The following is an 11726-nucleotide window of genomic DNA, read 5'->3' as shown; positions in this document are numbered from 1 at the left end:
GGGAAGGAGCGGAGCGCTGGGAGGCTGGGTCCGAGGAACCAGGTGGCCGAGGGGCCGGGGGCAGTGTCCGCGGGTAGCGGTGGCCAGTAGGGGCGATGGGTTCGGATCGGGGCTCTCAGGTGCACTGTGTCCCGGCCCGGAGGGCCCCAGCCGCCCAGGGCGCGCTGGAACCTCTGCTGGAGGTTGGCGAAGGGACCTGGGGAGTCCACGCTGTCACCCGGGGCTTGAATGTACTTTTGGACCGGCGTGTTCCTTCCTTAGTCTCTTTCCCCTTAGCGGAGAAGGGCACTAGCGTTTGTGCACCACCTACTGTGTGCCCCGCGTGTGCTTGTGTCCTGGCGCTGTCATTGCATATCACACAGTTGAGCCCACCTGAAGGGATCAGCAACACTTGGCTTGGTGATTTGCTGTCTCATTAGAGCCTCCAGCAGCCTTAAGCCTTGGCTAATGTGGTGATTCTGGGCCACGTGTCTGAGAGGTGGGATATCTTACCTGGGGTCCCAGGGCTGGGGGTCGCTGGTGACTTGCAGGTGCTAGAGTAGAATGGCCTTCCAGCCACCTGGGCTTGGTGCCCCCTTGCACCCGGGAGCTCTGTGGTGGAGACGGGGGTTTAATAGATCACATTTATAATACATTACAGGAGTGCCAAGTGTTGGCTCAGGTATGGCTTGCCTTGGTCTGTGACTGTGGCCTTGCCCCTGGAAAGCTGTTACTTAAGTCTCCTTTGCCCTGAGAGCCTAATGGAATCCGCTTTCCTGAGCTTTTTGCCAACTCCAAGTGGAAACCTTTTGTTATGCAGTGACTCCACTTAGTAGATTTGGTTTTTGAAAATGGGCTCAACTTGCATTTTCACGCCTGATGGGTCCCTGCACATCTTGGAGACTTGACTGGTTGGATTTCTTTATCTATTGGTGCAAGAGGCCAGGACTAAGTTGGCACAGGAAGGCAGGCCTGGCAGCACCCCTGTACCCCACATAGCTGCCTGCTGATGTTCCTCTGCCCCATGCAAGCCCCACGCAAAGTCTGCCCACTGCAGCCAGAGGGACACACGTGGTTCTGGGTGGGTTGGGCTCCCTCCTCCTAGACAGGCTTCTCTAGGAGCCAGCAGGCTCTTCCTGGTCTGCAGGGCGTGCAGAGTATCCCGAGGCACACTCAAGGGAATCAGGAGGAACTCAGCCAGAGCTGTGAAAATGGGGCCTAGGGCTTTAGGAGCATTAAGGAAGGATGCTTGAACACGGCACCACAGACACAGGCGCTATGGAAAGGGCGCCCTGGACCCTGGAGAAATTCGTAGAATCTTCTTATGGCCGTTCTCAAAGTCCAGTTCTGATGTTAGGGCCCTGGAGCTTCCCCTGTGGTCAAGTAAGACTTGGGAAATCCCAATTAATCTCTTGGACCTTTTCTACTGAGAGCTGTGTGTCATTCTGTGTCTGTCTGGGTGAGTAGCAGGCTTGAAAAACAGGGCAGCCTGGGGCCCTCCTGCAGGACTGCAGTCGCCTTGCCCATCTCATTAACACCTTACCTTTAAAGAGGTGGGAGCTTCAGGGCACCCCTTGTGTAACCCTTCTGGGGGAAATGGAGGGGAGACTTTTCTTTGGGAGGGGTTACTTTAAGGTCTAGTTATCTTCCTTTGTCCAAATACTGACTCCAAAGAGAAGGCAGAAGGCTGTGGGCTGTTCTAGACCCCCAGGAACCCCACTTTATGTTTTCATTAGGGAAGCTTTAGATGTTTTGTTACTTAAATTTAAGGAAAACACCAAAGAAATTTTCTGTTGCTTCTTTATTATTTCCAGGGCAGTGCCCCCTGGTGGCTGTGTTTGTATACCAGCTGCAAAGTGCTCCAACTGTTGACATGGTGACCTGGGCTTTATGGCTGGATTTTGTTTGGTGTGAATACCCCTGAGGTTTTAGTGGGCCAAGAGATGTGGATGGACGTTATCATATCTTAGACATTCAGAGTCCACGGGTACAACACTGCTATATATTTTTAAACATTTATTATTATTATTTTTAGTTTTTTGAGGCAGGGTTTCCCTTTGTACTTCTGGCTGGCTCTGAACTCACTGTGTAGCCCTGGCTGGCCTCAGTCCTCCTGCCTCAGCCCCCCAAGTGCTGGGATCATGGGCGTGCACCACCACTACTATATTGATAGGTGATGAATTGTCTGTGAATTTCCCTGTGACAAAGCCCAGGCACATTGGAGACAACTTGAGGCTCTGCTCTGAATGTTCAGGGCAGTGTCGGTGCTTGGCTGGACTGGGATGACTTGTTCAGTTGAATGTCATGCCCTGTAAAACTTATCTAGAGCCAGGCGTGGTGGTGTATGTCTGTATTCCTAGGACTTGGGGAGCTGAGGCAGGAGGATTACCATGAGTTTCAGGCCAGTCTGAAAGATATGTCAAAACTCCCATCTCAGAAACAAAACAAGAGGGCTGGGATCTGGCTCAGTGGTTCTGCTGCCTGCCTTGCAAGCACAAGGGCCTGAGTTCGATCCCTGGTACAAAAAAACAAAATTAAAAAACCCCCAAAAAACAAAAGCGATTTAGCTCAGTGGTGCTACACCCTGTCTCAAAAGCACAAGCACCCCTCCTCCGTTGACCCCCTGTACCAAACAAACAAAAACCAAAACTAAAACCAAAAACAAAAACACTTATCTAGACAGGAAGAGATCCTTTGCCCAGCCCTTGTTTTACAGGTAGGGAAGTGGTGTGAGGGGGCAGGCTCCACGCTTCTGTTCTTTTCCTGTACCTTCTACAGGGAGTCCAACCTGGAAACTGAGAGACGGCTCAGAGAGACCTGCTCTCCACCCAGGTGCGTCCGACAGAGGGTGCCCTCATTATCTTTCCCAGGCTTCTTCTGCTGCTGTTTTGTCCCTAGGGACTCTTTCCTAGCCAGGCTGAGTTGAGCCCTCAGCAAGTATAATGCCCTATTCTGCAAGGTGGGCAGTGCCCATGGATGGCCTCAGTAGGTGGCTGAGTCCTGGGAAGTGCCCCACCCATGTTAGGCAGGTACAAGGTCCACCCTTCTCTGACCTGTGTGCAAAAGGATGGGGCCTCTGTCCCCCCCCTCCCCCCCCCGCAGAGAGGGCTTTGCATCAGTTAGATTTCGGTGGCGCTGTTTGTTCCTTTTCCTCTGTGTCTTTCCTTTCTGGAGACACAGGCTGAGTTCATTTACCCCTCCTACCTCCTCTGTCCTTTACCTGGGTGTGACTGTGAGTCCCTTGTACCCTCTTTTTGTGGCTTTTACAGAATGCCCAGAAGAGACTCGGGGAGTGGAGAAGTAAAGATATGGATTAGGAATTGGGTGATTTTAATATTACTTAGTTCTCTGCAGCTCCCACTGGGGAATGCTGCCAGGCCCATTACCTTTGTGTTTTCCATACCTCTCTCCATGAGCTCTTTCTCTCCTTCCCACTCTTTTTCTGCGGCTCGACCTGTATTGCAGAAGGTGGGGAAAGAGGCATCTGGCTTCATGCAGCTCTTTGGTATAAAATGTAGGTGAACACTGTCCATCTGCACTGCAATTATAACTGACTTTTTTTTTTTGTATTAAGGATTGAATTCAGGTCCTTGTGCTTGCGAGGCAGGCAGCGGCACTACTGAGCTAAATCCCTAGCCCTATAACTGACTTCTAATGAGGTGCTTCAGATCTCATCCTTCCAGCAGTCAGGATGAAGGGATGGAGAAACTGAGGCTTAGGAAGTATAAGGGGCTTGTGTGGCCAGTTGGAGGGATTTGCCTGAGCTCAAGACCCCTTCTCTTGATTGTTTTATTTTGGTACTGGGGATTGAACTCAGGACCTTATGCTTTCGAGGCAGGTGGGCTGTATCACTGAGCTAAACACCTGGCCCTGCACCCTTCCCCTTGAGACTGTAGCCTCACGTGTTTGTTTTTTGGTTTTCTGAGACAGGATCTTGCATGTTCAGTGACTGCTGGCTTTGTACTCACTATGTAGCCCAGGCTGGCCTCGAACTCATTGCTCCTGCTTCAGTGCTGGGATTATAGGCTTGCGCCACTGCCTATATTTGTAAAGTGTCTTTTCCTGGCCAGGTGAGGCAGGGGTTTCCTGGAGGCTCTGCAGCAGAAGAATGTGTGGGAGGTTCTTGTCCTTGAGAAGCTCAGGGGAAATGTGGTCATAGAGCCATCTTGAACCAAGTTACACTGTGTCCTTTCCCACTGGGGACCTGTTTGTACAGTTCCCAGAAGGGAGGAGTCTGGTGTTCATGTTTACCAAGCTCCTTCTAGAGTCCAGGCCTGGTGTCAGTGGGTTGGGATGCAGTGGATGGGGACCATCCCTGCGCGCTCACAGGGCCGACAGTAAACTGCCCTGGAGGGATGCCAGGGAAAGCAGGGTGTTGCTGGGCCTGTCCTTCCCCTCGGTCCCCGCATTTCTTGCTTTTTATTTTTGGTGCAGTGTTGGGGATCAAACTCAGGCTGGGCAAGCACTCTCCCAGCAGCTCCGTCCCCACCCCCATTTCTTCCTTTAAGATAGGGCTGTCTTGAGATTAGCTTAACATTCTGGGCTGGAATTTGTCCATGAGATTCTGCGGGGTAGGGGGGAGGGAGATCTTTTCTAGGATTAAGTGATGCCATCTCATTGCCCATGGGTTGGTATTTTTTCATTTGTTGTCATGGCTGGATTTGCCCAGTTTGGGAGGTGTGACTTAGGTGTCCTTTGCAGTAGCACCTGAGGAATGTCCCTGACAAGCAGCGGTGGGGGGGCCAATGTCTGGACACAGGTTGTCTTTGATGAGACCGCCTAGGTCTCAGGCCTGGCTGGCTGGCTGACCGCCCATTTCTTGCCGCTTCGCTGTTGGCGCTCTTGGAGTTGGCACTGGCGTGTGACCCTGAGGTCTATGGTGGGTGTTGGCTGCCCATGTTGCTGCTGTGTGGGTTTTGTGGATTTGAACCTCAGGTAGGCTGAGGAGGGGCCCATCCTGCCTGAGTCTCAGCCTCCTGGAGGTACACTGCTGTCCTTACCTGTTTTGAGTGGGAAGCTGAGAAAAATCTCATGACTGCAAGGTGATACTCTCATATTTTTTAAAGCCTGCAGATGGAAAAGAGTTTATGTTGGATTTCCTGAAAATGCCATCTATCTGTAATCATATTACTATTATTAGCTAACATTTCTTGTTCTCTCTTTCTCGGTGAATATTTAACACACGAATGTGTTAAAAAGTGTCCAGAGGGCTCAAAGCATGCAGCGAGAAGTCAGCCTGACCCCTTCCTGGTCCTGACTTGCAGCTACTCAGGGGACTGTTGCTGGCTGGCTCTCCCCACGAGTGAGTGTTCATGCCACTGTGGGGCGCACATGGGCGCAGGCTTCTCTTCAGCTGTACTGCTGTGTGCTTGCTTGCTGTAGAGGATAGTGTGTCTCAGAGAAGTTCTGCATCATGGTTCCCTTTAGAAAAGGTCTTGTATTATTGTCTTGTTTATTTTAAAATAATGATAGCACCATACAGTTCTTAAAAGGATTGGGCCTTTTTCTTCCCATGGCCTTGGCTTCTGCTGATAGAGACATCTTGGTAGTTAGTACCCTGTCCCTGGATGGGTGAGCTTTGGGTCAAAGGGCGTGGGCATTTAACTTTTTCATTCAAGTTCTGAAATTGCTCACTAAGAGCTGGTCCCAGATTTCAGACCCAGTGAATGGGGGGAGGCACCTTTTCCAGCACAGCACATGGACAGAAACAAGGTGAGAAATGAAACTCTGGACTTGAATTTCTCTCCATAGTGAGGTCAAGGAGTTCCCATTGTTTGGGGCTAACTGGGCATTATGTAGGCACCAGGTTGGGCTGGGCTCACCAGTGTGGCAGACTTGGGCCCCTGGTCCTAACCATCTGGCTATCCTGCCTCCACTGGTTATTTCTTCCACCTGGCTTAGCAGGATGGGAGCATTCTGTAAACACCCAGTGAAGTGCTTGATGAGTACAGTTCCTGGAGAGTTGAATGTAAGTAGGGACTCTACTCCCACTTGTCTTTTTTTTGTTTGTTTTTGGAGACAGAGTCTTGATAATGTAGTTCAGCCTGGTCTTGAACTCACTGTATAGCTCAGGCTGGCTTTGAACTTTTGGTGATCTTCCTGCTTCAGTCTCTTGAGTGGTGGGATTACAGGCATGCACCACCACATCTGGCCTTTCCCACTGTCTTTTGAATGCAGCTAGCTTTTGAAGGAGGTTATTGTACCTCTTTTTTTTTTGAAAGATTCATTTTCGTTTTTTTTGGTATCAGGGTTCTGAACTCAGGACCTTGTATTTATGGAGCAGGTGCGTAACCACTGAACTAAATCCCTGGCCCAGTCAGATTCATTTTAGAAAGCAATGGAACCTTCCTTCACTGGCAGGGTCACCATCAGAAATGCCTTTTCTGTTTCTGCTTGAGTTGGACCCCCCCTGTTCTTCTACCTCCCTGATCTTTGGAGAGCTGGCTTGGGGGTGTGTGGCCTTTGGGGCAGGTGTTAGACATCTATAACGAAGCCCAGGCTCTGCAGGGTGGAGAGGCTGGTCCAAGTCCCAAGGTGGAGGTATGGCAGAGGGGCTCCCCTCATGCTGCGGGCCAAAGCCTCCGTGCAAACAGGCCCTGTCTCCGGTGCTGTGAAGGAGGGTGCCGATCGGAGCGGGCAGGCTGTTGCCATTGAGCTGTTTGAATCTTGTCTGGGGCTTTGTCTTGCCTTTTCCAAGCCTCCTCAGAAAGCAGCCTTTGTGGCCTGTGCTCCCCAGCGGGGCCTCACAGGCTGGCTTCTGTAGACCTGTCGTGGTGCCAGGCTGGGGATCGTGACAGCTCCTGTGAACTCCAGCCTGCTTTCAGAGTTCACTGGGATGTATCTGTCACAGGTGGTGCAGATTTGAGAGCTGCTTCCAGGAGGGATCCCCAGATTTCTGCCTTCCCATGCCCATCCTATTAACTGCTCAGGGTGTCCTGGGGTTCTCCTGATGGCAGCTGCCAGCTGTCCCTGTAGGGTGACTCAGGATATGAAGAAAGGACAAAGGCCTCCTCTGCAAAGATAGCTGCCCTTGCCTTTTCACTCATTGGAATTTTCATTAATGCTTAGTGATTCTGGCTGCTGGGCTTCTGACTTGTGCAATGTCTTGCTTATTGTCTGTGTTCCCTTGAAAAAGTGTGGTGGAGCAAGGTGGCTTCCCAGGTCAGGGAGGGAGGAGTGGCCTTGTCCAAGCAACTGTGCCTGTGCCTGTCCTGGTGCTGGGCCTTGCCCTTCTGGGGATATGGGGAGATGAAGGTGAGGCAGCACTCAGATGCATTTAACCCCCTGCAAGGTGCAATCAGAGCCAGGAAGCTGCAAACTGGAGAGCATTGTGCAGCAGGTGTGACTGGGCCAGTTAGCACTCTGGTCAGAGAAGACTTCTCTGAGGAGGTGACGTGCTGAGAGGGCCCAAGAGCTCCCTGTAGAAACTGGAAAGCCCACAGGCTGGGCAGCCTCCCCTGCCTAGGGCCACGAGTCCTCTGTGCATGCTTCCGGGAGCCTTTCCAGGCATAAATTTACCTGGTGTCAGAGACAGGGCAGTCGGAGGGACGTCCACCCAGGGTGTCCACCCAGAGCCTGCTCCCTGGCAGCGGGTTAGATCTTCCATCTGAAGGAGCTGATGCTCTGTTCTGGGGGGCAAGGACAGGAGGAGGCACACTCCCTCTGTCAGCCTCGCTCCAGCCCTTGCTTTCAGGAAATCTGCTCTGGGCTGCCCGGCAGAGTGGCAGGGCCCCAGGTTTGCCAACCTTGTCTGGAGCTCAGGGTAGGTCTCAGGTGCCCCAAAGTGCTGAGTGGAAGCCCTAATTGATGCTGCTACACCTTGGCAGTCATTTGTCTGCCACCTACCAACAGTAGAGAGCATTGGCCCTCACTGGTGAGGACACACAGCCTTGTGTTCAGCTCTCCCAGAAGATGAAGGTCCTCCAGGGAAAGGGGCTGGGATCTCCTTGTGGAGTACCTTTCTGATTCTTCTGGGAAACTCTTAACTGTCATTTCCTAAATGTGTCACACGGCCTCACCCCAAAACTGTCAGGTGTGGGAAGCACTGAGTTACACAAGACTGAACCAAGGCTGTGCTGGTCTCTGCCGTGGGATTCCTGGGGCCGGGCCTGTCCATGAGGGCATGTTGGGGGTAAAGATTTCCAGGGTTTCACCTGTCCGGAGAGCCCCTGGCTGTGGATAGTGATTCCTAGGTCTCTCCCTGGGCTCACTCTGGGACACTTTGGTCTAGCACTAGCACTTGAGTCTCTGGAGTCCATCCCTCAGCAGGAGGGAGCCAGGGAGAGTCCCAGCACTGGTCCCAGTGCCGTCCAGCTCAGCCTGGTGGTTGCTACCTTTATGAAAATAGTATCTCCGCAGCTTTTCCCCAGCTTTTAAGATTTCTTGCCTCTGGCTGCTGTTTTGCTCCACAGTGCACTGAAAGGTGGATTGGGAGGCCTGAAGGGAGCTAGTTTTGCACATGAGACATTCCTGGGGACCGGCCTGGCCAGATACAAGGCTGATTATCAGGCTGGGGCTGGGAGAGGCGATAGATAACACAGCCCCAGGTGTTTTATTTGCATTTTACCTTGCAAACCCATCAACTATTGTCTGCCTGTGGTCTCAGGAGCCGAAGCTGGGACTTTGGGCTGTGGGTGCTGCTGTGCCTTGCAAGGCTGTGTTTTGCTTCCTTTCTGCTGCCACATACCTCAGTGGCTCACACCCGACCTCAGAGGATATTGAGAGCCTTCCACAGGGCAGGCAAAATTGTAGATTGGAGATTTACCCTCCCAGAAGGGTGATACGTGTCCATTTGCTTGGTGAGAACACAGAGGCTCAGGGAGAGGTAAAGAGTCGGGATTTATCCTCAGGGTTGGTTGATTGCCGAAACTGTTCTGTGTCTAACCTGCCAGGTCTCTGACTTCAATGTAAAAAGCAGCTGCCATTGGCTTGGTACCAGTTTCAGAAGAAAATCAAGGGGCTCTTTTCTGAGCATGCTCCATGTTCAGTTTTGGGCCCAGAGGAGAGGTAGTTGACTGAGATGGCAGTGAATTCAGAGCTCCGTGCTTGGCCAGCTGGCTGCAGATAAGTGGCTGATGATTTTGCCTCCCCAGCCTCTGCTCTTCTGCTTGAAGTGGGTGTAGCACCCCCCTGGGGCTAGTGAGCATGGCAGGGGCCTGATAAATGACAGGATCTCTGCCCTCCTTCCCTCCCAGGTTGGGCACGGGGCCCTTGGTGTCTCGGATTGAACCACAGCCAAGGGCAGGCACCTCTGCAGTGTGGATGCAGTGGCCCCCAGCAGTGCCAGTGACCAGCTCACTGCTTCCCAGGAGGGCTGAGAGGGGCAGGTCGGTGCAGGGGTGCAGAGAATGCTGTGTGGCACTTTCGCTTTTGTTTCTGCCTCACTCTGGGTTTCTATCAGCAGCCGGGGCAGAGCTCCACCCTGGGCACTTGATCTGGTGTGATTCTGTCTCCCCTCCTCCTTCCTTTTAAAAAGCACCCCATTCATTTCTTCACATGCTTTTGCCACAGGTGCTTACCGAGTGCCTGCTGCGTGCAGGCCATTCGTGGGGTCAGGGGTGCTGGGTGAGCACTTCTTGGGGGTTGTTCAACTGTAGCTGCTTTTTGAGAGGCTGCTTTTCTGGTGGTGTTGCATTTGCAGGGCTGGATGCCTCTCAGCCATGAAGTGGGCCAGGGATTTAGCTCAGTGGTTCCACCCCCTGCCTTGCAAGCACAAAGCCCTGAGTTTGATCCCCAGTACCAAAAAAAAAAAAAAAAAAAAAAAAAAAAAAAAGAAGTGAAATGGGCCTGTACCCCACACCTATCTTACAGAGAACGGGACAGAGGCTCTGAAGGATGATACAGTTACCCCAAATTATAGAGTGGCAGGGGTAGTGCAGATTTGAAACCAGCCCAGCTGACACTAGACACTAATGCTTGCTTGCTTTTTTTGTTTTGTTTTTTTGGTGCCGGGGATTGAACTCAGGTCCTTGCGCTTGTAAGGCAGGCAGCGGAACCAGTGAGCTAAATCCTCGGCCCAATGGTTGCTTGTTTTGAGATTGTTTTCAAAGTCCTAGCATTTGTTATGGAATCCTAGAAAAGGCTTGCTGGCTGGCCATCCTATCACAGGCCTGTTGTGCCTCTCTAGAACAGGCCTGGGAAGTGGCCTTCAGGTCCTATCTGAAAGAAGTTCGGTTTCCTTTTCCTCACCTTGGGTGTAGCTAAGCTGTGGTGTGAGCTCAAGGAGCTGCTTTGAGGAGGTCCCCTTGATGTTTTGGAGTGGGCTGAAGCCCTGAGGTGGGATGAAAGGTCTAGAGCCTGCACCTGGCCTTGTAGATCGGTGAGGAATGTCTTACTGTACTTAGGGGAGCTGACCTGACCATGTAGTAGAGAGGGGTTAGGGAATCTTCCTTCTGAAGTGCGCATTCACAAGTCCACGGAGTTGTTCTAGTGTGAGTGGGTTAAGTGGTGTAAAAACATTTAGCCCTGGAGGTCACAGCCCTTTGTTTTGGAGCTCCAGCTCCATGCTTGCCCAGAGCTCCTTAAGGCACTCAGTCGTCTTGTGGAAGCTGAGGCGCAAAGAAGGTAAGTGACCTTTCTGGAGTTTCAGAGCTGATGATTCCGGAATTTGAATGTCTGGAGTCCATGCTGTTGACCATCACCTAGGCTTTTTTCCATTGTAATTGAAGGCAGAGGATGGTTCCTGTTTTAGTTACTTTTCACTGGGACACTATACTGAACACCTACAATTTAAAGGAGGAAAGGTTTATTTTGGCTTACAGTTTACAGAGGTTTTCAGTCCATAGTTGGCTGGCTCCAAGGCAGGGCAGGATGGGAGAAGAGAAGCCTCTCATGGTGGCCAAGCAGGGAGAATCAAGGGAGAAGTAGGGAGGGGAGATACACCCTCCAGGTCACTCTCACAGTGACCCTCTTTTTCAGCCAGACCCTACCTCCTAATAACAAGTCAGCTATAACGTCTCTAATCCAGTCCCCTTCCAAAGGTCCTGCTCATGATCACATAGAGCTTTAGGTTTACATCTAGATATGAACATACAATATTCTGCCTTTGGGGCACAAAAGACTCATGCTCATCTCTTTATGCAAAATGCATTTAGACCATCTCTAAGAGTTGCCAATGTCCTAATAGTTTCAGTGCTGCTGACAAGTCCAAATCTGGAGTCTTCTCTGAGACTTAAGGCAAACTTAGTTGTGAGCCCCTGTAGAAATTAAGGAAAAGTTAAAATCTTCCAACATACAGTGGCACAGAATAAACATTTCCATTCCAAAAGGTAGGAGCAGGGGGATAGAAACCAGTCAGACCAAAGCCAGACCAAACCCAGCGGGGCAAACATGAAATCCTGTAGCTGCATGTTCAGCACCAGAAGCAAGTTGTGGCAGTGAGATGTGAACTCCAAAGTTCAGGGTCTTCTGTGTTTTGAGCCATGGCTGATGGACCCTGTCTCTGGCCAGGGTGAGTTATATTTGTCCTTGGGCCTAGGTGGTTGTGTTTATAGTTCCCCAGTTCCCTGGCCAAACCTGCCTGGGGTCACACAGATGGGGGTGGTAGAGCTGAGATTCAGAACTGGGCTTGTTGGTTTCTCTCTATCCTCAGGCTCCAGGTCACAGGGGCTAGGATTTGTTCAGTTTTTTCAGCTGGACCCACGTGCCTGGCTGAACCAGGCACCAGGTCCAGGGGCTGCTGAGTGTTGGAGTGGTGTCAGTGTGCCCTCTTCCTGCTGCACGGTCGGGGTGTGGGCAAGGTGGAGCCC

At 51.6% G+C, this 11726-nt stretch overlaps 1 protein-coding gene across 1 annotated transcript in view; it reads left to right on the top strand.

Annotated features, from left to right (window-relative positions):
• The first annotated feature begins 95 nt into the window (after nt 1-95).
• Itpk1 (inositol-tetrakisphosphate 1-kinase) overlaps nt 96-11726 on the top strand; it is a 146415-nt gene continuing 134784 nt past the window's right edge. Inside the window, exons 1-2 of the mRNA XM_033766732.1 lie at nt 96-230; nt 2663-2811. Coding sequence (XP_033622623.1) covers nt 96-230; nt 2663-2811 — 284 coding nt within the window. The remainder of the gene's footprint in view (nt 231-2662; nt 2812-11726) is intronic.

The sequence above is a fragment of the Fukomys damarensis genome, unplaced genomic scaffold, assembly GCF_012274545.1.
Source record: "Fukomys damarensis isolate Sample0158 unplaced genomic scaffold, DMR_v1.0_HiC HiC_scaffold_21, whole genome shotgun sequence".
NCBI lineage: Eukaryota > Metazoa > Chordata > Mammalia > Rodentia > Bathyergidae > Fukomys > Fukomys damarensis.
The sequence above is the reverse complement of the archived record's forward strand: the minus strand, read 5'-3'. Positions and strand labels throughout refer to the sequence as shown.